The 25,148-nt window shown below is 48.2% G+C and overlaps 3 protein-coding genes across 7 annotated transcripts in view; 1 reads left to right on the top strand and 2 right to left on the bottom strand.

Moving 5' to 3' along the window:
- Rnf123 (ring finger protein 123) overlaps window positions 1-5,529 on the top strand; it is a 30,607-nt gene extending 25,078 nt beyond the window's left edge. Inside the window, exons 33-39 of one of the 5 annotated variants that reach the window (XM_008853173.2) lie at window positions 32-220; window positions 310-385; window positions 594-678; window positions 4,536-4,678; window positions 4,810-4,904; window positions 5,011-5,096; window positions 5,171-5,529. In XM_008853173.2, the coding sequence (XP_008851395.1) occupies window positions 32-220; window positions 310-385; window positions 594-678; window positions 4,536-4,678; window positions 4,810-4,904; window positions 5,011-5,096; window positions 5,171-5,291 (795 nt within the window). In that variant the 3' untranslated portion in view covers window positions 5,292-5,529. Of the gene's footprint in view, window positions 1-31; window positions 221-293; window positions 386-593; window positions 679-3,558; window positions 4,136-4,535; window positions 4,679-4,809; window positions 4,905-5,010; window positions 5,097-5,170 lie in introns of those variants that run through there. The other 4 variants (XR_003847059.1, XR_001872918.1, XR_003847060.1 and 1 more) reach the window with 4 other exon arrangements.
- Window positions 5,500-7,873, bottom strand: Gmppb (GDP-mannose pyrophosphorylase B). Its single transcript, XM_008853177.1, has 9 exons — window positions 7,521-7,873; window positions 7,349-7,429; window positions 7,210-7,258; window positions 6,945-7,087; window positions 6,597-6,755; window positions 6,433-6,511; window positions 6,232-6,359; window positions 5,966-6,148; window positions 5,500-5,879 (listed from the first exon to the last, which is right to left on the bottom strand). Exons 1-9 carry the CDS (start codon window positions 7,647-7,649, stop codon window positions 5,748-5,750), a joined length of 1,083 nt encoding a protein of 360 aa, XP_008851399.1. The 5' UTR covers window positions 7,650-7,873; the 3' UTR covers window positions 5,500-5,747.
- A 333-nt stretch (window positions 7,874-8,206) lies between these two features.
- Ip6k1 (inositol hexakisphosphate kinase 1) overlaps window positions 8,207-25,148 on the bottom strand; it is a 60,337-nt gene continuing 43,395 nt past the window's right edge. The window contains exons 3-6 of the mRNA XM_008853169.2: window positions 22,481-22,691; window positions 16,139-16,320; window positions 11,984-12,159; window positions 8,207-11,462 (exon numbers count right to left, since the gene is read on the bottom strand). Coding sequence (XP_008851391.1) covers window positions 10,965-11,462; window positions 11,984-12,159; window positions 16,139-16,320; window positions 22,481-22,691 — 1,067 coding nt within the window. The 3' untranslated portion in view covers window positions 8,207-10,964. The remainder of the gene's footprint in view (window positions 11,463-11,983; window positions 12,160-16,138; window positions 16,321-22,480; window positions 22,692-25,148) is intronic.

Genomic DNA, 25,148 nt, shown 5'->3' with positions numbered 1-25,148 from the left:
ACTGCTACCTGCCTACCTGTTGGTGGCTCAGATTCAACAAGCTGCTGAACGACTCGAGCGAAACTTTGTGGACAGCCGGCAGCTCAAGGTCTGTGCCACCTGCTTTGACCTCTCAGTTAGCCTGCTGCGGGTCTTGGAAATGACCATCACACTGGTGCCTGAGATATTCCTTGACTGGTCCCGGCCTACCTCTGAGATGCTGCTGCAGCGTCTTGCACAGGTGTGTCCATCTGGGCAAGGAAGGTAGGACCCTGGGGATAACTCAAGTGATGAGCTTGCCCATCCACCAATAGGCTCCTGCCCTCACAGCTGCTGAACCAGGTGCTGAACCGGGTGACAGCGGAGAGGAACCTGTTTGACCGTGTGGTCACCCTACGGTTGCCTGGTAAGGATCTAAATGCCCTACACCCCAACGCACCACAAGCCCCAGTTTCTGTGCCAGGAGCAACAGTGTCAGATTCTCCACATTGTACCAAGATAGTTAGACTGGCACTCCCAGCCTCAGCTTGCCTGTATGAAGGCAATGGGAAAGGTTGATGATACCAGCCATGTTTAAAGCATATGAGTGGTTCATCTTCCTTCCCTCTCTTTAGGCCTGGAGAGCGTGGACCACTACCCCATCCTGGTGGCAGTGACAGGCATCCTGGTACGGCTTCTGGTGCATGGTCCAGCCTCAGAGTAAGTGTTGGGGATGGTTGGCCCTTTCTGGGAGCTGTATGTGCCTGTGCCCTTTGAGGAGGGGCTGGCAAGGCAGGGCTTCATTGTACCTGTTTTCTCATCTCAAAATGGTCCTCAACATCCAGTTTGGAGCACTTCGAGGCAGAGGGAAAGTAGTGAGGTTCGAGCTGCTTAAACAGGTGGCAGAGCAGTCATTCTGGCTGGGTAGGGGTTCTTTTTTTAAAAAAAAAATATTTTATGTGTATGTGTGTATTGCCTGCATGTAGGTAAGTGTACCCATGTCATGCAATGCCCATTGAGGTCAGAAGAGGCTGTCAGATCCCCTGGGACTGGAGTTACGGGCAGTTGTTAGCTGCCATGTGGGTGCTGGGATTTGAACCTGGATCTTCTGCAAGAACAACCAGTGTTCTTAACCACTGAGCCATCTTTCCAGACCCTGGGTAGGGGTCTTAACTTGTCTGTGCCCCTAGCAAAGGCATAAATGCCAGAACCTGGGGAGCATGCCATCCTCTGATGGTCAGGGCAGTCCTTCTGAATTAAAAGCTAAGCACACAATACTACCTGTCTGCAAAGGTCCAGCAATGAACATGTACAGCCTTTATTACAAAACTCCTTAATAGCACAGTCTAGGACAGCCGTAGAACACCTAGCTCATCCACTTGGGAGGGTCTTCCAGACTCTCTTCCCTGCCTGCTTGCCTGGCTGCAGTGGCAGCAGTAAGAGGTGTGTAAAGTCATACCACATCAGCCATTAGGCTAAGATAAGTGCCAGTCCTTAAGAGGCTCACACCCTCCAGGGATATAAGTATTCCAGCTGAGCTCTCCCAGCTTAGCCATATTCACCAGGTTTTTCTTGCTAAAGTATGAGCCCATGGATGGGCTCTGCCTTTGGCTGAAGACAGCAGGGCTTCTCTGGTTGAAGCTCAGGTCAGGCTCCACAGATGTCCTGGGGAGGTATGCCTGCCTACCAGACCCCATAGGAGTTGTGAAGCTTTGGGGAGGCTAAATGGTGGTAGGTGGGAGTCCTGTTTCAGCACAGGAAGAGCTCATTTCCTCCTTCCATCCTAGAGTAAGCACTAGATTTTCTTGTGCTTGGCCCCCTTTCTTCTGTGGGTTGCTGGTTCCCTGGCAGGAATGAAAGGTGGTATGCTTAACTCTTCTGTACCACACCCTAATATCTACATTAGCTCCTGAGGCTAGCCCAGAGTTTTAATGCAAGAGGTTTTACTAGATAGGCTTGGTCCCCAATCCTCATGGGACATTTCAGCACTTAAGATCTGAGGGAAAGCAGGTTATTTGTAGGACCTGTACAGTCTGAGACCTTGGAAGTTCTGAGCTAGGAAGAGCAGGAGGCAAGTTGGGGGCCTCAACCCCTCTACCAGTTAATAGGACTATTATGGTTCAGGTCAAGGCCACATGCAGTTATGGCACCAGGCACAGTGCTTCCCACTAGCACCTGACAGTTCTCTGCAGCAGGATATCTATGGCCTGGGTACAGGTCCCAGGGAGCCTAGGTCATCATGAGACCCTCTGAGCCAGTGGAACTGGCTGACTCAGAGCCAGCCTTGAACTGCAGGCCCATGGGGTTGCATAGATCGAAGTCCTCAGCTACTGCTAGTTGTACACGGCCATTGAGGCCTCTCTTGCCCGGCTCCAGGAAGACCACATGCTTGTGGACACTGGCCTTTCGACTGGGTGCATCGGGCGGTGTGGTACTGATCACTGAGGACTGTGCACTTAGCTCCTGGAGTGGACTAGATGCTCGCCACCAGTGGCGGCTGCGGCAGGCTTGATGATAGCAGCAGCAGCAGCAGCCACGACAGGGTGGTGCAAACAAGTAGAGCAGCACCAGCACCAGGCCCACGATGCAGCCCAGTAGTGTGGTGAAGCCTGTGTTGAAAGCCTCTGGCTCTGGGCGAGGAACATGCACACTCACATTGTACTCAAATGTTTGGCTGTGGTGCAGGTGGGGCCCAGTTGCCAGGCACACAAAGATGCCTGCATGCTGCTTTTGCACTCTGCCTATAGCTAAGCTTCCATCAGCCAACACAGCAATGCTACCATCCTGAGATCTTGGTGCAACAAGCAGCTCATTTTGTGGTGAAACCCAGGAGACACTCTTGGCAGGGGCGCTGGTGTTGCAGTAGAGCCTCAGGGACCGACCCACCTGTGTGTGCAGCTGCTCTTCAGGCCGCTCTAAGGCTGGAGCTGCAGCAGCAGTGGAACAGTTCTCGAAAATGCGGCTGTGCTCAAAGAAGCGTACACGGGATTCTGATACCTTAAAGGCCAAGCATGTGTATTCACGAGCAAAGTCACACACAGCACTTAGGCCCCTCTGGTGCCAGCGCCACAGCAGGTGGTAGAGGTGGCAGTCACAGGGCAGGGGGTTGTTGTGCAAGTAGAGACCATTCTTGAGGAAAGCCGGCAGTGTGGCTAACTCCGGGATTGAGATGTTCCCCAGACGGTTGGAGGACAGATCTAAGGTACGCAGGTGGGCTGTACCCAGACCATGCAGGTCATTGAAAGAAAAAGAACGAAGTTCATTGCAGCCAAGGTAGAGATGGCTGAGTGCACTCAGGCCCTGGAAGACGTCCAGATCCAAGTACATCAGGCTGTTATTGTACAGAAACAGCTGCTCCAGCTCCCCCAGCCCATCCAGGTCATGGGTTCGCAGCTTCCGCAACACATTAGATGATAGATCAAGTAACTTCAGGCCACTGGCATTGGCAAAGACACCATGGCCCAGCATAGCCAACCTATTGTAACCTAGGTGTAGGGCACGCAGCCGGGAGAGGGGTGTTAACCAGCCAGGGCGCAGGCGCTTGAGGGCGTTGTGGCTTAGGTCGAGATCTACAGTAGTGGCATATAATGCTGTCGGCAGGTCCTGCAACCCAACGCCGGCACAGCTCAGGACGTCAGCAGCACAGATGCATTTATTGGGGCAGTTGTGGGGAGCAAGAGGCAGAATGTCTTCCAAGTCTGAGGTGCCTGATCCAGTACCCAACATGCACAGCAGTGTGCCGAGCAGCACCAGCCAGGTCATGGCAGCAACACCAGGGAAGAACTGGGGCAGCTCTGCAAGTCAACAGCTCCTGGACTCACCTGTGTTTGCTCGGGCTTGCCAATTGTGCGGGATGGTCCATGGCTGGGGAGGCACAATGCCAGCTCCACTCACGCGGCCGGCTGCTCCTGCTCTTCTGGTCCAGGGTTGTGAGGTGGTGCCGCAATTCTTTCTGCCCCTCTAGCTCCTCTGAGCTCATTTCTGGTCAGCTTTTAAGTACTGCCGGGAGGTGGCTGCCCTAGGGTGAGGATCCAGTTTTCTATTGGCTCCCGCTGTTAAGGGGCGGGGCAGCCACATACCCTGGAGCGCAAGGACCATACGCGGCCACCAGAGGGCCCCAGTATCCAAACCTGTCTTTGGAATCCTGTTCTTTAAAAAGCAAAACGGCAGAAGTCCAGATGCGCTTTCACTGCTAATGTTCTTTAAGTGACTTTGAAGGATGAATGTATTATGGGTTAGGTGAAATTCTCACCCTTTCCCCGCTTTAATTTATGGGCGTGAGGCACTGCATGGAAGTCAGAACAACTTGCAGTAGTTTTCTTTATCTATGGGTTCTGTGACTCGAATTCAAGCCATCTGGCTTGGGGGCAAAAACTCTCCCTTTTAAACTGGTACTTGGGTTATGTAGGACCTTATTGAGACCCAGGACTTAGAGGGTTGGGAAGTGGCAGAGATGGAAAGGATGGAGGAATAACGAAGCCTCTGGACAGACTGTCACCCAACCAGCCATAGAGATAACTTACACAGGCATTAAGCCTTGCCACAAACTACCTCACCTAGGACCCTCCCTCACCTAGGACAGAGCGAGCCACTTCCGTGCTCCTGGCTGATCCCTGCTTCCAGCTCCGTTCCATATGCTATCTCCTGGGGCAGCCAGAGCCCCCAACACCTGGCACTGCCCTTCCTGCCCCTGATCGGAAACACTTCTCTCTACAGAGCTGTAAGTGGGCCATTGTGGGACAGGGGAGGTGTTCGGGATCTTCAAGAACAAAAAATTCACTGCCTGGGAATATTCAAGGGGCACTGAAGGTCAAGGGCCACACGGCCTGATACCACCTACCACTAACCCAGATATGGATTATATCAGTGCTGAGGAGCTGGCCCAGGTAGAACAGATGTTGGCACACCTGACTGCTGCATCTGCTCAGGCAGCAGCTGCATCCCTGGTGAGTGGGACCATGACACAGGCCTGTGCCACCTGAATACATTTGTACACAGCAGTGTAGGTACAGGTATCCAGCCCCAACCCACTCTTCACTCTCTGTCCTGTAGCCCACCAGTGAAGAGGACCTCTGCCCAATCTGCTATGCTCACCCCATCTCTGCTGTGTTCCAGCCTTGTGGCCATAAGTCCTGCAAGTAAGTAGTCCCCATGGACTTGGGGAGGCAGTAGGGACACACAGGGCAGTCTTCATTTCCCTCCCCTCTTGTAGAGCCTGCATCAACCAGCACCTGATGAACAACAAGGAGTGCTTCTTCTGCAAAGCCACCATTGTATCTGTAGAGGATTGGGACAAGGCAGCCAGTACAAGTACCACCTCCTCAGCTGCCTAGGCAGATCTAATGTACACAGCTTGCACCATCCTGGAACCTCCACCCTCAATCCCAGACCCAGGCTGAGCCCTATTTATGAGCTCCTTTGGCCCTGTCCTCCATTACCCCCATTCAACCACTTCTTTCCATCCTTGCCTGTGTGTAGCCACACTGGTGGGAACCCAGCCACAGCCCTAATTATGCCTGAGCTCGGCTTTCAGTCCAGGCTACAGTGAGCATTAAATTATTATTCCATACAGCCCTGGCCCCAGCTCTTCTTGAGGGAGTAGGCTTTGTGGGTTCTGCCCAGCAGGGATCCTTTCAGTTAATGTCCCCATGAGAAAGCAAATGTTTAACGGCTCCAGCTTCATCCAGTCTTCCCCAGACAAATGGCACCAAGTCCAGGGTCTTCTGATGTGTCAAGTCACTCCTACACCTGCTGATGGGGAAGTGGGGACTTGGCCAGCTCTACATATCTCACATGATGATACGAGGCTCTGGCACTGATTCCCCAATAGACTTATGGGGCAGCACACTGGCTCCATTGAGGTAGAGTTCATCATTAACTATGACATCCTCGCCCAGCACTGTCACATTCTCCATGCGTACCTGGGAGAGGGATGATAAGCCCTGTTAACCAAGGCACATACATTCCCTGCTCTCCTGTCCCCACCTAGCCCAGTTCACAGGCTTACCCACTGGCCCACACGGCAGCGCCAGCCCACAATGCATGACTCCAACCAGGAGTGGGAACGGATATGAGCATCTTTCAACACCGTGCACCTCCTGATGCACACGCCATCCTCCACCACGACGCCAGGACCCAGGCTTACATTGGGTCCAATGCTGCAGTTCTGGCCAATACGAGCACTTGGGTCCTGAGAGTGATGGGGAAAGTAAGAGTGGCTCATTTGTCTCCCAAGTCTGAAGGGATTAGTAACAGGCTGGGCAAGGACCTCACCACAAGCACATTCCCCACAATGCCAGGGCCTGAACATAGTCGCTCTGGATTCTTCTGCCTCAGTGATTGCAAGAAGAGGCACATGCCAGTGAGGAAATCCTTGGGCTGTCCAATGTCCATCCAGAAGCCTGTAAAGAAGGATGAATCAAAGGGTTCTCCCCACCCACAGACTACCCCCACCCTGAGGTCTCCCTGCCTCACCCTGCAGTTCCATGGCATAGAGTTGCCCCTCCTTGGCCATAACTGGAAAGATCTCTTTCTCAATGGACGTAGGCTGCAGCTGTGGAAGTAGGCAGCTTGTGAGCAGGTAATGGCAACAGAGGCCTGCTCCACCCCAGCCCACCCATCAGTTGTCTCCAACACACCTGGATGCGCTGCAGCACAGCAGGGCTCAGGATGTACATGCCTGCATTGATCTTATTGGACACAAATACCTGCGGCTTCTCAACAAAACGGTGAATTCGGCCTGTGTCAGCCTCACATACCACCACACCATACTTGGAAGGTTCTTCCACCTTGGTTACCTGAATATGGGGGTGAGGAGAACCTTAGACCTAGTCCAATGTTCCTTTAGCCTTGATACACATGCTGTCCCAAGTCTCAAGGGCTCTTCCTACAGTTCTGCATCCATAAGGAGATAGTTTAAGATTGGGTATCAGGGGAGACTAGGCATGAGACTGGGGATGACTGAGAAGGAAGACCTGGTCCCTTACCAGGATGGAGCCCTCCAGGCCATGGTGCCTATGGAACTGCACCATAGCTTGGAAGGGGAAATCACATATCACATCACTGTTGAGTACGAAGAAAGGATCTGCAGTCTCAGAGAGCAAGTCTCGGGCCAGTGCCAGGGGCCCAGCTGGGGAAGGGAACAGGTCACTGGTCACCACCTTGCTAGGGGCCTGAGCCCCCATCCAGGTTGGGTCGTACCCCTTTCCTGACCCTAAATCTTGGACAAGGTGCCTTTCTGTCTCCACTGACCTGTCCCCAAAGGCTCCTCTTCATGAGACATGGAGATTCGGATTCCTAGCTGAAAGGGAAAAGCCACCTTGTCAGACTCTCCTTTGAACAGGAAGTTGAACCTCAGAGGCCAAAAGAACGGGCTGGGTCCATGCCTCACCCTTTGCTCCTGAGCCTTCATTTCCTTCTCCAACATCTGTGACATGTAGCTCACAGCCAGGATTACGTGGTCCACACCTGCCTGTTAGACAAAGGTAGGCCAATTGGCGAGTTCGGTCCGAAGGCATAGCCACCTCTGGCCCCTTCCCGCCATATATGACCCAGGGCCTTACCGCGGCAAGCGCCTCCACTTGGTGCAGCAAGATGGGCTTATTGCAGAAGTCCACTAGTGGTTTCGGGGTGCTCAGCGTCAGCGGCCGTAGTCGCGTCCCATAGCCACCCACTAAAATCAGTGCCTTCATCGCGCCCGTCGGTGCCGGGAGTGAGTCCCTGGCTCCGAGGTACCTGCAGGCCGCCTGACCGACCCCTGCGGCGCACCACCGTCGCTATACCCTGCCCCGTGCCCTTCACCAGCCAGACCGACCGCTCGTTGTAGCTCGTACACCTGCTCTGCTTTGCTGCGGGGAGGGTCTACCGGCACCCAGAACCCAGAAGACGCTAGTTTGTAGACCCGCAGGCCCGGAACTCCTGCTGGAGGCGGTGCAGCCAGTGACGTAACCCGGAAGGGCCAATCGGCTGCTGTCTACGTGGCAGGGCCGCCCGCACGCTGGGCACGGTTCTACGGCAGACGTAGCCAATGAGCGCCTCAAAGCGCCGGGCTGCCATGGGGACTCGGATGGAACCCGCGGGTCAGATGTCCATTGGCGGATCCAGGGACGGAACTGGCGCCAAGCTGGCCCTGGCTCCCTATCAGATCCGGATCCGCCGCCTCCCGCTCCGCCCTGCGGGCTCCGCCGGCACCATCCCTCAGCTCCGCGTAGAGCGCAAACTGGAATTTTTTTAGAGACGTGGACAAAAGTCAGTTTCTAGACGCTTTATTTTGACATATACGACCTGACACAAGCGGGACGAGTAGCGCTAGGTATACAGAAAAGGGGCTGGCTCGGGCTGAGCACCCCTCTCCATCACACACAAGACCCAGGAAAACGCAAGCGACCCCGTACGCCTATGGAGCCACGTGGTATCCAGGCGTTGGCCTCGGGGTGTATGTGCAGGTGTAGCTTCCAGGAAAGAGCAGAGAGCGATTCCCGAATTCTAAGTCTTACATTAACCCCTAAGAAGCAAGAAACCAGGTTTTTCCCAGGGTTCTCCTCCTCATTAAAACGTATTTTTTTTTTTCAAATGGGCACACACATAACCAAGTTGTATAGCTGTAAAGTTCAAAGCAATCTGCAGGTAGGGAACGTGCATGTGGCCAGGTGTGAGCGTGTGAGCAGCAGGTACTGAACTAGCCCAGGCCCCTGGCCCCTAGATGAGACTCCTCACGCCCATTGCACAGGCCCAAAGGGGGATAAGGTGGAGTCATTGGCAAGTTGCTACACTGGTCCCCTCTTTAAGCACCACCCGTCCTGTCCCACTCCCACCCATCTCCCTGGGGCTGGTGTGGGTTTGGCCCTGGGAAATACTATGGAGAGAGTGACCTGAACTCTCCAACCCATGATCCCCAGTTGCACTTTGGTCCCTATTTGAGGCTGGGAAGGCAGGGCCTGTCAGGAACAGGGCTCCAGCCTGGGACAGGTAGAAGAGCAGTGGTAGAAAGTGTGCACACACTTGCCACCACCTGTCAGATAAGAGGGCTGTGTCTCCAGGTATCAAAAGTGCTGAAAAGTGGGACCTTGCCCTGGGGGAGAAGCAGCAAATCCCAGCCCTTTCACTCTGTAGTGGCAGAACACACAGTGTAAGTAGGTAAGTACAGCCTCCCTTGCTATGACAGCAGCAGAATGGGGCAGCATCTCCCAAAATCTGGGAACTGGGGAAGCACAGGTCTCCATTGTCCCTAAACCTTCTGTCTTATTCTCTATGCTGTCAGAAAAGACTGTCTACACTAATGAAGACTCCCTCGGCAGAAGCCACAGACTATCACAGGAGAGATGGTTGTTACTGACCAGAAATAGGCAAAGCTATGCTTCTCAGCCCTAAGGAATGGAAACCTGCCCATCACTGGCATCAGGGTCAGAAACCAAGACTGGGCTCCATCAAGGAGCCCATTTCAGAGGTTGTATCTCTAAAAAGTGAGAAATTACACACCATCAGTTATCAGTTTCTCTCAAAGGATGACAGGATTATCTTCTGATGCCAAAACGGAGACATGCCCAAAGTGATGACAGTGGCCACAGACTTGGAGAACCTTGGCAATGGCTAAGTGTAGTGTAACCTGCACAGGTCTCTGTCATTAAAGGGCTGATAGCAAAAGTTAAAACAAAAACTGTTCAGGGTCACCCCTTAACCTTCATGCCCCACAATCAGTGCTGAAGGCTGTACCCTAGACCCACAGGAAGGCTGCTGGGCCAGCAGAGAAACACCATCTACAATTTACTCTGCTACCAGGTTTGTAAAATGGCAGCATCTGCTAGGGGAGTGGAGGGAGGGCATGACGAAAGCTCACCTCACAAAAGGGAAAGATTATTTTGCTAAGGAAAGCATGATAGAAATCAATATATACTACTGAGCAAGGCTATACTCCAGACAGCTCCCCACAAAACAGGGGGACAAATGGACATACTGACAGACCCCAGGATTAATCAGACAAAGCTCTCAGCAAAATCTGGGCACCTTGTACCCAGGGCCCAATGTCCCTAAAAGCAGACACACTTAAAGTTCTCCCTCCAAACCCAGGGCCTAGAATACCTTATAATGGGCTGCTGCCTTGAGCTTGGCTTAAAGAAGTGCAAGACCCTGAGCCAACCACAACCCTTGACTGGGAGGAGCAGCCCACCCAGAGGCAGCACAGCTGCCCAAACTAGAGGGGACACCCACCCAAAGCCCAAGAACTGCAAATACTGTCTGGGCCAGAGCCACTAAAGGCCCAAAGCCTACTGGGACACTGACTCTCCTCAGCAAAGATGTGGCCTCCTTCCTGGGGCAGGAAGATTATGTGGCCTCCTTAGGCAAAGGATCTTGGTGAGAGGCTGGACAGGGTTGTGGAAAGAGCAGGTTTACATGCCAGTGGGTGCCTAGGGAGCCCAGGGCCTGTCCTCTGCTGTGAGCTGACTTCAACTCAGTTTCACCAATCTAGCCCTATGCCAAAATCAGACCCAAGGATGGGTCCATCCAGTTAGCCCTGTGGTACCCTGAGGACATCTGCTCAAAAGCTGGCTGATGCCCACAGCACAAAACTGAAAAGGCCCCAAGACTTTCTCCATTTCTGGGAAACAAGGGATGAGTAGACACTGAGAGACTCTGTGCTAGCCAAGGGTATCACCTCACAATCAGCCGGGCCCTGCAGCCACAGACCCCTAAAGACCTTAGGCAAGAGACACCAAAGTCCAAGGGCATTCTGTCTCTGTGGCCAAGCCCACCAGGGCCACCTCTTCCTTCCTGAGTCAGCCTGGACACAGCAGTCAGAGCCACAGAGCTAAGGCGCCTGGCTGAGAGAACGTATGTTCTGTCCTCCTTTACTTTATATATATGGATTCCAGGCTACAGCTAAAAACATTTCTTTTAGTTTACACCAAAGAGAAATATAACCCTTTAAAAGCAAGTCTGTGTGTCCTCAAGGCAAGTTCAGAGCAATGGTCCCTGCCTGTGGGTGTAGATGAAGGGGCCCAGAATTGGGCCTACTGGTTCTCGTTCCTCATCTGTTCCATGATGCTGATGAGATTCTCCAGGCCAAACACATAGCCCCTGTCTGGCCCATCATGCACAGTGGGGTCATCCCGGAAGCCCTTGAATGTGCTGTGTGCAAAGTCAATCATGCGGACATCCACCTTGGGTGGAGAGGAGGGGCCAGCCTCAGGATTGCTGCTGCTAGGGCCACAGGATGGTGCCACCTCAGGGAGCCCCATGTCCAGGTGCTTGAGACGCAGCTCAGACCAGCATTCCTTGCCATCATAGATGACAAGCAGAGAACTGGAATAGAAGCGGTAGGAGGCCTGCCGCTCCAGCACAGCTTTGAGGCCCCGCAGTTTGCTCAGGATAGGCTCAAAGAGATCACGTCGCAGGTCCAGGCCATTGTGCAGGTACTGATATAGGGCGTTGCGGAAACCTTCAATGGAGAGCCCACGGCCATAGTACTTGTTCCTGCAGAGGTAATGACCTGTGTCCAGCTGGTACACCTGAAACCCCAGGAGACAGACAAGGTGAGCACCAGGGAGATCTGATGGCCACAAAGTGCCCCTGGCAAAAAAAATGGTCTGGAAGGCACTTTGACGAACCTGAGCTCTTCAGCTCCTCCTACTGGAGCAGGGAGGCCACATTTACCCCTGGTTTTCCCGTCATGGAGCTGTGAAAGCCAGTATCAGGCCTATAGCCATTACTTTAGAAGCTCACCTCCAAGCTGTTCTGAGACCAGATGCTAACTGGGAGCACAGTATCAACAAACAAGTCTTACTTGCCCCAGTGACAAGGAAATGGGCTCTCTCAATGACCCTGTATACTGAGCTCAATCAAGGTCAAGAAATAAGGACAATAGGGCTCAATGAACCCATCTGCAAGATACTCAGCACCCTGTGATTGACTCACCCTTTCAGAAGAGAATCTGGAACAGTGCAGGCCAGGACACAGGTGGCACACAGGTATGGGCACAACCTAAAACATGCATGCAGCAGCACCTGGGCTCTCAGCAGTGGTGACTCACCTGCATGCCACAGACCCTGACCCCCAGCGTAGCAGATGTACTCTGCTCACACTTCCTCATCTGCCGGGCCGCCTTCTCAGCTGAGGCATCATCCCCATGCTGCCGGGTACCCATCTTTAAGTCCAGCACGCAAGGGTACTTGAAGTGGTGGACCACGTTCTCAAGCAGCAGGAATTCTGGGCCAGAGTCAAGAAGAGTAACAACCTCACTCACTGTCAACCCCCATCCAAAAGCACAACTAAAAGCATTCTGGGCCGGGCTTGGTGGCACACGCCTTTAATCCCAGCACTCGGGAGGCAGAGGCAGGCAGATCTCTGTGAGTTCAAGGCCAGCCAGGTCTACATAGTGAGTTCCAGTACAGCTGGGGCTACAGGGAGACCCTGTCTCAAAAAGACAAAAAAAAAAGTGGCATTCTGAGTTAGGAATGGTGGCACATGTCTTTGATCCCAGCAGGAGGCAGAGGCAGGCGGATCTCTGTGAGATCAGGGTCAGCCTGGTCTACATAGTGAGTTCCAAGCTAACTGGGGCTAGAAGGAAAACCTAGCTCAAAAATACAAAAAAATGTGGCACTTTGGTCCACTGTAAGAGATATTTAGCTCACAAACTCAAATGGAGGTGTCAAATCTCTGGCTTTAACAAATTTTGTAGTAAAATATAAAACTTTACTACCTAAAACATTACTATCTGGTATGGTGGTGCCAGCACTTGGGAGGCACAGGCAGGTGGATCTCTGTGAGTTTGAGACCAGCCTGGTCTACATACTGAGTTCCAGGACAGCTGGGGCTACAGGGAGACCTTGTCTCAAAAAGACACACACACACATATATATATATATATTGTTTGTTTTGTTTTGTTTGTAGACCAGTCTGGCCTTGAACTTACAGAGATCCGCCTGCCTCTGCCTCCCAAGTGCTGGGATTAAAGGCGTGCGCCACCACGCCCGGCCATTATAATAATTTTTAAGCACACCAGTCAGGGGCATTAGTACATGCACAATCCCATGTAGCCACTACCACCATCTATGTCAGAACTTTTCCACCACCCCAAACTCAATCTCTGTACCTACTGAACACTAACTGTCCATTACTTTCTCTACTCCCCAGGAAACCTCTATTCTACTTTCTGTGTCTAGGAATTTGTCTATTGGAGGCATCTCATTTTGCTGAAATCTTCCAGCATTTGTCCTTTTTGTATCAGGCTTATTTCACTTAGTAAAATGTTTTCAAGATTCACTCATGTCATATAATGTGTCAGAATTTCATTCTATGTAGGTACATATAATTTTCTATAGTGTGTATATATATATGGCTGCCATGGGGGCAGCCATGGGATCTGAATGGATTACACGGAACTGAAATAAGACCAGGGGACTTGTGTGGTTTGATTTCTTTACCTTTTGTCTTTTTAAAAATATTTTATTATTTTTAGTTTATGTGTATGTGTGTATTGCCTGCACGTAGGTAAGTTCACCTGTGTCATGCAATGCCCACGGAGGACAGAAGAGGCTGTCAGATCCCCTGGAACTGGAGTTATGGACAGTTGTTAGCTGCCATGTGGGTGCTGGGATTCAAACCTGGGTCAGTGTTCTTAATCGCTGAGCCATCTCTCCAGCCCTTATTTCTTTACTCATTTTTTTATCCATGCACGAGTGCCAAAAGCACAGGCAACTCTTGTTTTTATACTTATACCCATTAGAGCTATAGTTGAATGTTTACAGAATAGTGAATAATAAAAGAGGCTAGAATATAGCAGCTAAGCAAATATAATGACCAGGATTAACAGTTCCACCATAATTTGCCTTGAGAGATAAAACTGTATCCTGAGAAACTAGGGGAGTACCAGCATCCCGGAGGTAACACCTCAGCAGGCGTTCCTGCTCTCCAGGCACACATGTCCAAGGTTTGACTAAATTTACCAAGCATATTTTTAAAGCCACAGGAACACTATTTCACAGCCCCTTCATATATAAGACATCTGTTTTTTATTTTGGGGGTGTGTGTGGTTGTATGTATGTGTGGTAGGTATTATGTATTTGTTTGGTGTATGTGTACGTGTGTACAGACTAGACACGTCAGGTGTCTTTCCTTAATTGCACTTCACCTTTATTTGTTGAGTCAGGGTCTTTCACTGAACTTGAAGCTCAATGACTCAGCTAGGCTGACTAGCCAATGAGCTTCAATAATCTGCCCGTATCTTCTGCTACTCCCAACCACAGCACTTGGGTTACAAGCGAAGCCTGGCTTTCTATTTGGGTTCTGCGGATCTGAATTCAGGTTTTCATGCTTACACAGTAGGTACTTTTTCTGACTGAGCTATCAACTCAGACCTTTATTTTGACAGGATTACATGATACCAGGTTAGTATCAAACAGCCTGGAATACAATGCAAGGATTACCTTGGACTTCTGATTCTCCTATTTCCACCTACAGAGTGCTGAGATTTCAGGCATAAACTACCACATCTAGTTTTAGTTATAATTCTTTGGATCTACCTTACATACAATAAGCCAAAGAATATTTGGCTACATCTCTGTCACCATTAATAAACCAAGGTTCTACTTAGGCTAGCACCTCACCTAGACCTAAGAAATAGGAAGACATCTTTTCAGCACTATTACAAAAAATAAGATATCAGATTCTCACGTTTCCAGTAAGAATTTTCAGAAAATGCTAGGCTTAAGTATTTATCTTGGTGAGAATAAATGACCGTGCAATGCCTAGCCATAAATGGTACACTTCCAAGACTCAGAGAACACTTGTGGAGAACATTTGAAGAGGGGTAGGAAGATTGTAAAAGGGGCAGGATAGCCGGGCGTGGTGGCGCATGCCTTTAATCCCAGCACTTAGGAGGCAGACGCAGGCGGATCTCTGTGAATTCAAAGCCAGCTTGGTCTATATAGTGAGTTCCAGGACAGCTGGGGCTACAGGGAAACCCTGTCTCAAAAAGACAAAAAAAAAAAAAAAAAAAAAAAAAAGTGGCAGGATAGGAGGGCTGGGGGACGTGGTTTCTGAACATGACATGGTCAACGCAATGATGAATTCAGCAGCTGTGCTACAAGAGGCATAGGACTTGCATAAGATCACAAGACCTCACAAGATTGAGCATGTCAGCATTCCAGCATGGGGGAGGGACACATGGCCACTATATTCATGAACATAGCAGCTGTGGTTACTTGCACAAAGCCTGCATAAGACTGACCCTATCAACATTCCAGCATGGATGAGGGAGGGGCACATGGCTGTTGCACTCATGAACTCACAGAAGCTGTGGTTACCTTTCCCAAGATAGGAGCATGGATGGGAGAACAGCACATGGGGCCTAGCAAGGACCTACTGGTAGTTAATGGTTATTTTTCTTCAGGGCCACTCCTAAGTCATCTAGTAAGTAGCTCCACAGCCATGTACATGCAAGCACCCTCATTATACTCAGTGGGTTATTTTAAAAGAAATGGAAGTAGGAGAGGGACAGATTGGGAAGAAGGGTTCCAGTGGGAGTGGGAGAGGTAAAAGAGCAGAGTGGGGATGAACATGATCAAAATACATTATATACATGTATGAAACTGTCAAAGAATATAAAAGTTTTTTTAAGATGTAAGAGCCAGAGAAAAGAAGTGGAGTAGAATGCATGACATGGTTATTGCTCTCTTGAACTCACAACAACTGTGATTCTCACCCTGTGGTGGAAGGAAGAGGTATTCTTAGGGCCCTACCTCTCTCTGAGGATTTATACTTCCTTAACGGTTGATGGGAAGAGACATTTTCTTCAGTGGTGTAAGGTACTCATGCTTCTGTAAACAATCCCAATGAAATTCATTTGGGACACACACACACACACACACACACACACACACACACACGATATGAAAGTAGAAATGAGACTAGTTGGGAAGAGGAAGGAGTTTGGGACCAGAATGTGTTACAGGTGAGTATGATCAAAATACATCATGTACACAGATAACAATGTCATAAGGAAACCTATTATAGCTAACATACACTAATAAAAACACTAAAAATATCTATCAAGGTTTAATTAGGTGGTAAAGCACATGCTTGGGTATGCATGAAGTCTTAGATTCAATTCCCAGACCAAATAAACAAAAACAAAATTATCTTGCCATTTTTCTCAGAAAAATTTCAAATCAGTAGACAAGGATACTGTAGAGCTTTCGGTCCTTGGACTCAGAGCGCATGCGGCTCAGCTGCTGCTTGTGGCAGCGCAGGCTCCAGGGGTTGTAACTGATCTTCTCAGAACTCAGCCCACTATTGCTGTCAAGCATTTGGAAAGGGACATCTGAATGGCTGTGAAGCTCCACCTTTGGACTCTTGGCCTCCTGGGAGCTGAGAAGAAAGAACACATATATCACCAACAGTCTGGCCAAGCCATCCTCAGGGACCCAGGACAGAGAAGGACTGGATCAACCCTGGCCTGTCACCCAGACCCTGATGACAGGTGGTGAAGAGCCCCAGACACACCAGTCAATAAATAAAAGTGAGTAATGGTATGAATACCATTCTTTTCGTGCCTCTGAAAACTGCCTGAAAAATCACTGTGTCAAATAATATGATGCCGGGCGTGGTGGTGCACACGTCTTTAATCCCAGCACTCAGGAGGCAGAGGCAGGTGGATCTTTGTTCAAGGCCAGCCTGGTCTACATAGTGAGTTCCAGGACAGCTGGGGCTACAAGGAGACCCTGTCTCAAAAAAGACCACAAAAAAAAAAAAAAAATTGTAATGATTCTACTTCACAAATAGCACATACAAAGAAAAAACTGGGGGCCAGCAGGATAGACCAGCAGGTACTTGCTGCAGAAGCCTGACAGCTAGAGTTGGATCTCAGGGACCTACATGGTGGAAGGAGAGAACTGACTCCATAAACTTACCCTCTGACTTACACACACATGCTGTGGTATGCACACCACATACACATTATCATGAATGTACATACACACACAATAATTTAAATATTAAAAAAGAAAAAAAAACTAGAAAAAGTTAAGAAGCTGGAACCCTTGTACACTGCTAGGGTAAATGAAAAATGATACAGCCCCTCCCTGTAAAGAGTAGTTTTGTGTCCTAACAGGACAAGTGCACACCAAGATGCTCAAGAGGCTATAGTGGCAGGACTGCTTGAGCACAGGAATTTAGATCAAGGACTAGCCTAGGCAACATTAGCTGAAATCCCATTTTATAAAAGAAACCAAGCCAGGCATGGTGGCACATGCCTTTGGAGGCAGAGGGAGGTGAATCTCTAAGATTGAAGCCAGTTTGCTCTATGTAGGGAATTCCAGGCCAGCCTGGTGACTACATAGATTTCCAGGTCAGCAAGGATGACATAAGTGAGACCTTGTCTCAGAAATAAACAAACAACCCCCCCCAAAAAAACAATAAAAGGGGATTGGGGAGGACTGGAGACATGGCTCAGCAGTTAAGAGCACTGGCTGTTCTTGAAGAGGGCACAGTTTCAGTTCCCAGCACCCACAAGGCAGATAAAAATCATCCATTGGATACACTATTCTGGCCTCTGTAGGCAATGCACAACACGGGTGCACTTCCATACACTCAAGGGAAAACACTCATATACATCAAAAATAAATTAAAAAACAAACCAAGGCTGGCTGTGATGGTACATGCCTTTAATTTCAGCACTTGGGAGGAAGAGGCAGATGCTCTGAGTTTGAGCATAAAGATTAAAAACTTGGCCGGGTGTGGTGGCGCATGCCTTTAATCCCAGCACTTGGGAGGCAGAGGCAGGCGATCTCTGTGAGTTCGAGGCCAGCCTGGTCTACATAGTGAGTTCCAGGTCAGCTAGAGCTACAGGGAGACCCTGTCTAAAAAAAAAAAAAAAAAAAAAAAAGTAAAGTAAAGTAGTAGGTAAAATAAAATAAAATAAAAAAACAGGGGGCTGAGGAGATGATTCAGTAGTTAAAGTGCTTACCAAACAAGTGTAGACCGGAGTTCGGATTCCCAAAACCCATGTAAATGATGGGCAGCATGGTTGCCCACCTGCAATTTCAGCCTCAGAACTACTGGCCTTTCCACCAACTGTGGAATGATGCACAGTAACCAGCAGGTGCAGTGTATGCTCAAAGTGCTGCCCCTCCTTTGGGACACCTCTGTGACAACTGTTCAGAGGCCTTGGCAAACACCACATTTCTCCTGAACTACACTACAGGTATCCACCAATGCCTGATATCCTCCCCAATTCTGGGGAAACACTGCAGATGTTTTTTTGGTGGTCCACATTAGGAAACACTTATTTCCCAAGGAAATCCAACAATTTTCAGGTCTGGAGAGGGCTCCTATGGTACTTGGCTCCTATGCAGCTGCAGCTCTGGCCCTGGTAAGTAGTCTCCATCATGGAATGACTCAGAGTTTCTGCCAGCAGGCCAGACAGAAATATGGTCATTGTAGACAGAGCTGTCATCTTCATGAGCAGACCCTCAAGTTAAGTCTGGTCACTGGCTTTTCACCAGATGACTCATAAATAAATGTTGTGCCTTTGGAGAACAAAACAATGCCCACTAAAGAGCTGCAAAAAAGAGAATCATTAATTGCTAACTACTGACTAGGAGGAACATTCCATGCTACACAAATGATAAGTTAGATCCCACAGTTGTCAGTCAGGAGGAAGTCCCTTGAGGAACGAAGACAATGAACTACAGGAAGTGCCTCTGTAGGCAAGAGTCCATGGAATGATCAACTCCTAGAAACATAACTTTCTAAGACATGGATGCACAGCCCTCTCTTTGCCACAGACACAGACCTGGCCAGAGAGGACAGCTGACTAAGGGTGGGGAAACATATTCACAAACAGCCAGAGACCTATGTAGGGTTGCCATGCTTCTTGACAGGAATAGGATCTCTCTCTCTTTTACTTTTTTTAATTTTATGTGTATGAGTGATTGCCTCCAAGTATGTGAGTGCACCCGTGTCATGCAATGCCACAGAGGCTAGAAGAGCGCTTTGGATTCCCCCGGAACTGGAGTTAAGGACAGTTCATAGCCGCCATGTGGGTGCTGGGAATTGAACCTGGCTCCTCTGCAAGAGCAGTCAATGCTCTTAACCACTGAGCCATCTCTCCAGCCCCAGGAATAGAATCTCTTAAAGCCCAAGTGAGAAGAGTGGACCACCACGGGCCCTGAAGAAAGCTCTAGGAGCTAGCTGGGCATGGTGGCACATACCTTTAATCCCAGAACTCAGGAAACAGAGGCAGATCTCTGTGAGTTCCAGGCCAGCCTGGTCTACATAGTGAATTCCAGGCCAGCTGGGGCCACATTTGTAAATCCAGCACTCAGCAGGTATAGGCAGGAGGATCAGAAATTCAAGGTCATCTTTGGCTACATAGTGAGTTTGAGGCCATTCTGGGACACATGAAACCCTGTCACAAAAATAAGTAAGTCCAGATTTCAATTTTTTCATTTAACTATTTTATAGTTCTGAGGAATTGAACACAGAGCTTCACACATTCCAGGCAAGCATTCTACCACTGAGGTACCCTTCCAGTCCCCCAAATTCAACTTCAGAATCAAGTTACAGAGCATCTTTCTCACTGACATTCTTTCCTTTTTTATAAACTATTATTGGAGCCGGGCATGGTGGTGCACACCTGTAGTCCCAGCACTTGGGAGGCAGAGGCAGGTGGATCTCTGTGAGTTCCAGGATAGCTGGGGAGACCCTGTCTCTAAAAAAAAAAGAGTAAAGATGACTTAAAAAAAACCAAAAACTATTATTTTTATTTTATATGTGTGAGTGTTTTACCTGCATGGTAAATGTATCTGTCATGCAATGCTCACAGAGGCCAGAAGAGGGCACTGGGTCCCCTGAAACTGGAGTACAGGAGGTTGTTGGCCAGCATGTAGGTACTGGGAACCAAACCCAAGTTCTCTGCAAGAGCATCCAGTGCTCTTAACTGCTGTGCCATACTCTCCAGTGCCCCTGACACTTTCTTTTTAAAAGAAGTTAAAAAAAAATTTTTTTTATTATGCTGGGCATGGTGGCACATGCCTTTAAATCACAGCACTTGGGAGGCAGAGGCAGGTGGATCTCTGAGTTTGAGGCCAGCCTGGTCTAGATAGCAAGTTCCAGGTCAGCTGGGGCTACAGGGAACATCCAAGTATTGTGTGAATGTATGTAAGTGCACCCGTGTTGTGCAATATCCATGGATTCCCCTGGATCTGGAGTTATGGACAGTTGTTACTATGTCAGTGCTGGGAATCAAACCCAGGTCCGCTACCAGAACACTCAGTGCTCTTAACCACTGAATCATCTCTCCAGTCCCACCCTGACACTATCTTAAGACAAAAATCTTGCTATGTAGCTTAAGAGGGTCTGTAACTCTATATCCTGGGCTGTCCTTCAACTCTCTTAGTTGGTGTTACAGATGTGAATCAATACATCTGGCTTATTTTTGCAGGAAATTAAACATAATGTAATATAATTGTACAGTTTTTTTTTTTTTTTAATGTGCCTGCATGTAGGTAAGTGCACCTGTGTCATGCAATGCCCAAGGAGGATAGAAGAGGCTGTCGGATCCCCTGGAACTGGAGTTATGGACAGTTGTTAGCTGCCATGTGGGTGTTGGGATTTGAACCCGGGTCTTCTGCAAGAGCAGCCAGTGTTCTTAACCGCTGAGCCATCTCTCCAGCCCCAATTGTACAGTTTTTAAAAAGTTTTATTTGCCAGGCATGGTGGCGCACGCCTTTATACCCACCACCTGGAAGGCAGAGGCAGATGGATCTCTGTGAGTTCAAGGCCAGCCTGGTCTATATAGCAAGTTTCAGGCCAGTTGGGGCTACAGGGAGACCTTTCTCACAAAGACTGAAAAAAAAAAAAAAGATTTAATTTATTTTTATTTTGTGTATATGAGTGTACTTACTGCCTGCATGTAAGTAGACCTGTGCTCTGCAGTACCTGCAGAGGACAGAAGAGGGCATCAGATTCCCCTGGAACTGGAGTTATGAACAGCCTCCATGTGGGTGCTTGGATTTGAACCTGGGTCTTCTGCAAAAGCAGTCGGTATTCTTAACCCCTAAGCCATCTCTCTAGCCCCAACTGTATAGCTTTTATTTTACTTTGTTCTACGAAGCTCACATTAGCTTTATTAGTATTTTTAGTATTCAGTAGTTTTTCCAGTCATATGGTTTTGAAACATCACTACCACCTTTCTCCACTCCAAAAGCAAACCTTGCCACTATCAGCAGTCACTCTATTCCCCATGCCCTCACCCTAACCTCTAAAACAAGCAAGCAGTAACCAGCTTCCTCTACTGCTTTGCTTATTCTCAACATTCTACATAAACAGAATCAGTCTATGTTCTTTTGTGTCTGGCTTCTTCCATAATGTTTTCAAGATTCAGTGTTTTAACATGTTGTCAATATTGCTTTATTGTTGTTTTTGGTTTTTGTGAGACAAGGTCTCACTATGCAGTTCTGGCTAGCCTAAAATACATGGTGATCTTCCATTACAAGAGTATGTAACCATGCCTAGCTTTCGGTTTCTTTTTATGGCTGAAAAATACTCCCCTATAGGGACACACCATCTTTTGTTAATCCATGTTGACAGAAATAGGCTGTCTTTCTGGGTGTGGTGGCACACACCTTTAATCCCAGCACTCCTGAGGCAGAGACAGGTGGATCTCTGTGAGTTCAAGGCCAGCCTGGTCTACATAGTGAGTTCCAGGACAGCCAGGGCTACAGGGAGACCCTGTCTGAAAAAGACCAAAAAAATAAATAAATAAGGCTGTCTCCACATTCTAAGAACATTTTTGAACAAGTTTTGTGTGAAAATATGTATTCAATACTCTTAGGTATACACCTACAGGTCAGACTGCCATGTTTAACTTTTTGAAGAATTGCAGAATTGTTTCCAAAATGTACCACTGTGCCTTCCTCCCTGCAAGCAATAGAGGAAGGTTCTAATTTCTCCACGTCCCTGTCAATACTTTTATTATCCTTGTTTTATACTCAACCTAGTCAAAGCTAACTAATAGTCACATGAAATAACAAGAGACAAAATTCTAAGAGAAAAATTAATTCTCATTGTCAATTTTAGGTATAAGGAAGGGATTATTGATATCAGAACTCAGAAAATGGACAAAAAAACCACTATGGCACCCCAATCTGTGTGGACTATTACTGCTCTCATGCTCAGACACTCTAGGCATCAGAAAGTAAATCATCAGTGCAATTCTGTCTTATGAGTATGGGACATAAAAGAAAGGCTGAACAACCTGTTGTCACCAGCACAGGGCATCCCTGCTTCCTAAGGACTGACAGAGTTCAGTCTGTCAACTGGCTATAGCTATAGCCAAGAAGAGACACCCCTGAGGTGATGAAACACATAAGGGAGGCCACACCTGTGGGAGTGGCCCAAGAACATCAGTGGTCCTCCCCACCCTGAAGAACTGCCTTTTTCTAATATGCCAGGACTCCAATGCTGTCCTGCAAGATCCTATCATCAGGATCTAGCATGCACCAGCAGCTTTGCACCCCATCCTTACCTCTCAGAAGTCTCGAGGGACAGGCTAGCTTTCTCCTCCTTGTGGTCACTGCCGCTGCCTGACCGGTGCAGGCTCCGGCGGGAGTGTTTGCGCCGAGGTTGCTCCCTCTCTGGTGTGTCATCTTGCTCTACAGTCTCACTCTCCACATAAGGGTATGCCACTAAGTTGATGTAACCATCACTGTCCCCCTCAAAACAGACAGAAACCACGCCTGTTGGAGAAAAAACAGCAGGTTAAGAATCTCAACACTGGCAGGCCCTTGTCAGCACATGGACAAAACCTACCCTGAACTGAGTAACTGTGGATCCAGCACATTTTCCACACAAACAACCACCATCCTTACCCTCAGTCTGCTGCTTACCTTTAAACTGGAATAAATCTACACTTATCTTCTACTCTCTTACCTAGCCCTTCTACGTCAGTTATCGATTTCTGAACCACTCAAAAAGAATTCTCTTCTCTAAGTGACATCCAAACCTGTTAAAATTAAACCACTATTTATTTATCTGTTTTAAGATGCTTCTATTTTTATCAGTGACAACCTTAGATCTGGTTTCCTTCTGACAGTGCCACCTAAAGAGACACAAACATTTCTTTCTCCAAGACAGTTCCCATATAAAATATGATCTGTTCGCACTGAGCCCCTACCTCCACAAAGAGTCTATCCTGGAACCTCGACCTGCTTTTCCCCACTATATCCATAGAGCCATTTGTTGTCCCCATTTTTTTTTTTTTTTTTGAGACAGGGTATCATGTAGCCCAGGATGACCTCAAACTCATTATGAAGTTGACAATAACCTTAAATTTCTGATCCTCCTACCCCCACCTCCCAAATGCTGGGATTACAGGTGTGTACCACCATGTCCAACAGTTCTATTTTTGTCAGACTGTGGCTTCTTCTGGATCATTACCAAAGGTGATAAAACAGAAACAATACTCAGAAATCTATTTTAAGGAGGTTTAAAATAAATAGCTGGGGCATGGTGGTGCATGCCTTTAATCCCAGCTCTCTGGAGGCAGAGGCAGGTGGGTCTCTGTGAGTTCAAGGCCAGCCTGGTCTACATAGTGAGTTCCAGGCCAGCTGGGACTACAGGGGGACCCTGTCTCAAAAAGACCAAAAATAAATTCATTCATTCATTCATTTAATACATAAATCTACCCTTTATCTAACTCCCATATCCGCCTTGTCTCCATCAACCATACTTCTACTTTTACCTCCTAGCTCCATAACCTGAAATGAGGGAAAGAGATGCGCTTATAAGTATGTCAGTCTATCAGATCAAGAGTATTCCTTTCTACCCATTTCCTACTCTGGGTCAGCATGGTGTCAATCTCTGGGTCCAATTAGAAGAGTCCTTCCAGAATTACCATGTGATCAAACAATTCCACTCTTATTTATACATGGAAGAATTGAACAGTAGAACTCAGATACTTGCGCAAAGTAGCATTATTCACAACAATCAAAAAGGTGAAAGCAACCCAAATGTCCACTAACAAATGACTGGGTATTACATACAATGGAATAGCTAATTTTTTTTTCTTTTTCTTTTTTTTTTTTTTTTTTTTTGGTTTTTTGGATACAGGGTCTCCCTGTAGCCCCAGCTGTACTGGAACTCACTATGTAGACCAGGCTGGCCTTGAACTCACAGAGATCCGCCTGCCTCTGCCTCCCGAGTGCTGAGATTAACAGCTACCCCACTATACCCGGCTGGGAATAGCTAGTATTTTTAAAAGGGGCCTGTGAGATAGATGACTCAGCAGGTAAAAGCACTTGCTGCCATGTCTGATGGTCTGAGTTTAATCCCTGGAACCCACATGGCAGAAGGTGAGAACCAACTCCCAAAAGTTATTCTTTGACCTTCACATATGTGCCATGGTATAAGCACCCCCATACACACAACTACACACACACAGACATTTTCAAAAAATTTTTTTTTGTTGGGCATGATGGCACATGCCTTTAATCTCTGCACTTGGGAGGCAGAGGCAAGCAATCTCTGCGAGTTCCAGGCCAACCAGGGCTACACAGTGATACCATATCTCAAAAAAGAAAAGGAAAAAAAAAATTGTTTTATTTGTGGTACTGAGAATCAAACCTAAGGACTCACTCAGGCAAGCACTCTACCACTGAGCTATAACCACAGCCCCCCAAATGAAATTCTAATACATGCTATGACAAAGATGGACCTTACAAACATGCTAAGTGAAATAAATCAGTCACAAAATGACAAAAAAATTATACAATTCCACTTATACAAAACACAGTATTTGGGGAGAAAGAAAGTAAATTACAGAGTACCAGAAGCTCAGTTACAGGAGAGTTGGGGAGCTTTTGCTTAATGGGTTCAGAGAATCTACTTCATGATGAAAAAAAGCTCTGGCAATGAACAGTGCTTATAGCTATACAACACTGTGAATGTACTTAATACCATTAAATTATACATTAAAATGATATAAATTTTATGCCATATATATACATATATACATATATATTGTGTGCGTGTGTGTGTGTGTACTTTGGTTTTTTGGTCTCTTTGTGGTCTCCCTGTAGCCACAGCTGGCCTGAAACTCACTTATGTCAACCAGGCTGGCCTCAAGATCCACCTGCCTCTACCCCCCAAGTGCTGAGATTGAAGGCATGCACTACCACACCTGGTTTATGCCATAT

Source organism: Nannospalax galili, unplaced genomic scaffold (genome assembly GCF_000622305.1).
Source record: "Nannospalax galili isolate Female #2095 unplaced genomic scaffold, S.galili_v1.0 scaffold786, whole genome shotgun sequence".
Lineage (NCBI taxonomy): Eukaryota > Metazoa > Chordata > Mammalia > Rodentia > Spalacidae > Nannospalax > Nannospalax galili.
This window is presented reverse-complemented; position numbering and strand designations above follow the sequence as displayed.

Excerpts from the sequence above, each read along its gene's own strand:
- Gmppb (XM_008853177.1), bottom strand. The coding sequence starts at position 7,649 with ATGAAGGCACTGATTTTAGTGGGTGGCTATGGGACGCGACTACGGCCG. Across the intron at positions 7,430-7,520 it reads AAGTGGAGGCGCTTGCCGCG|GCAGGTGTGGACCACGTAAT; the intron begins GTAAGGCCCTGG and ends TTTGTCTAACAG. Across the intron at positions 6,360-6,432 it reads CTATGCCATGGAACTGCAGG|GCTTCTGGATGGACATTGGA; the intron begins GTGAGGCAGGGA and ends CCTTCTTTACAG.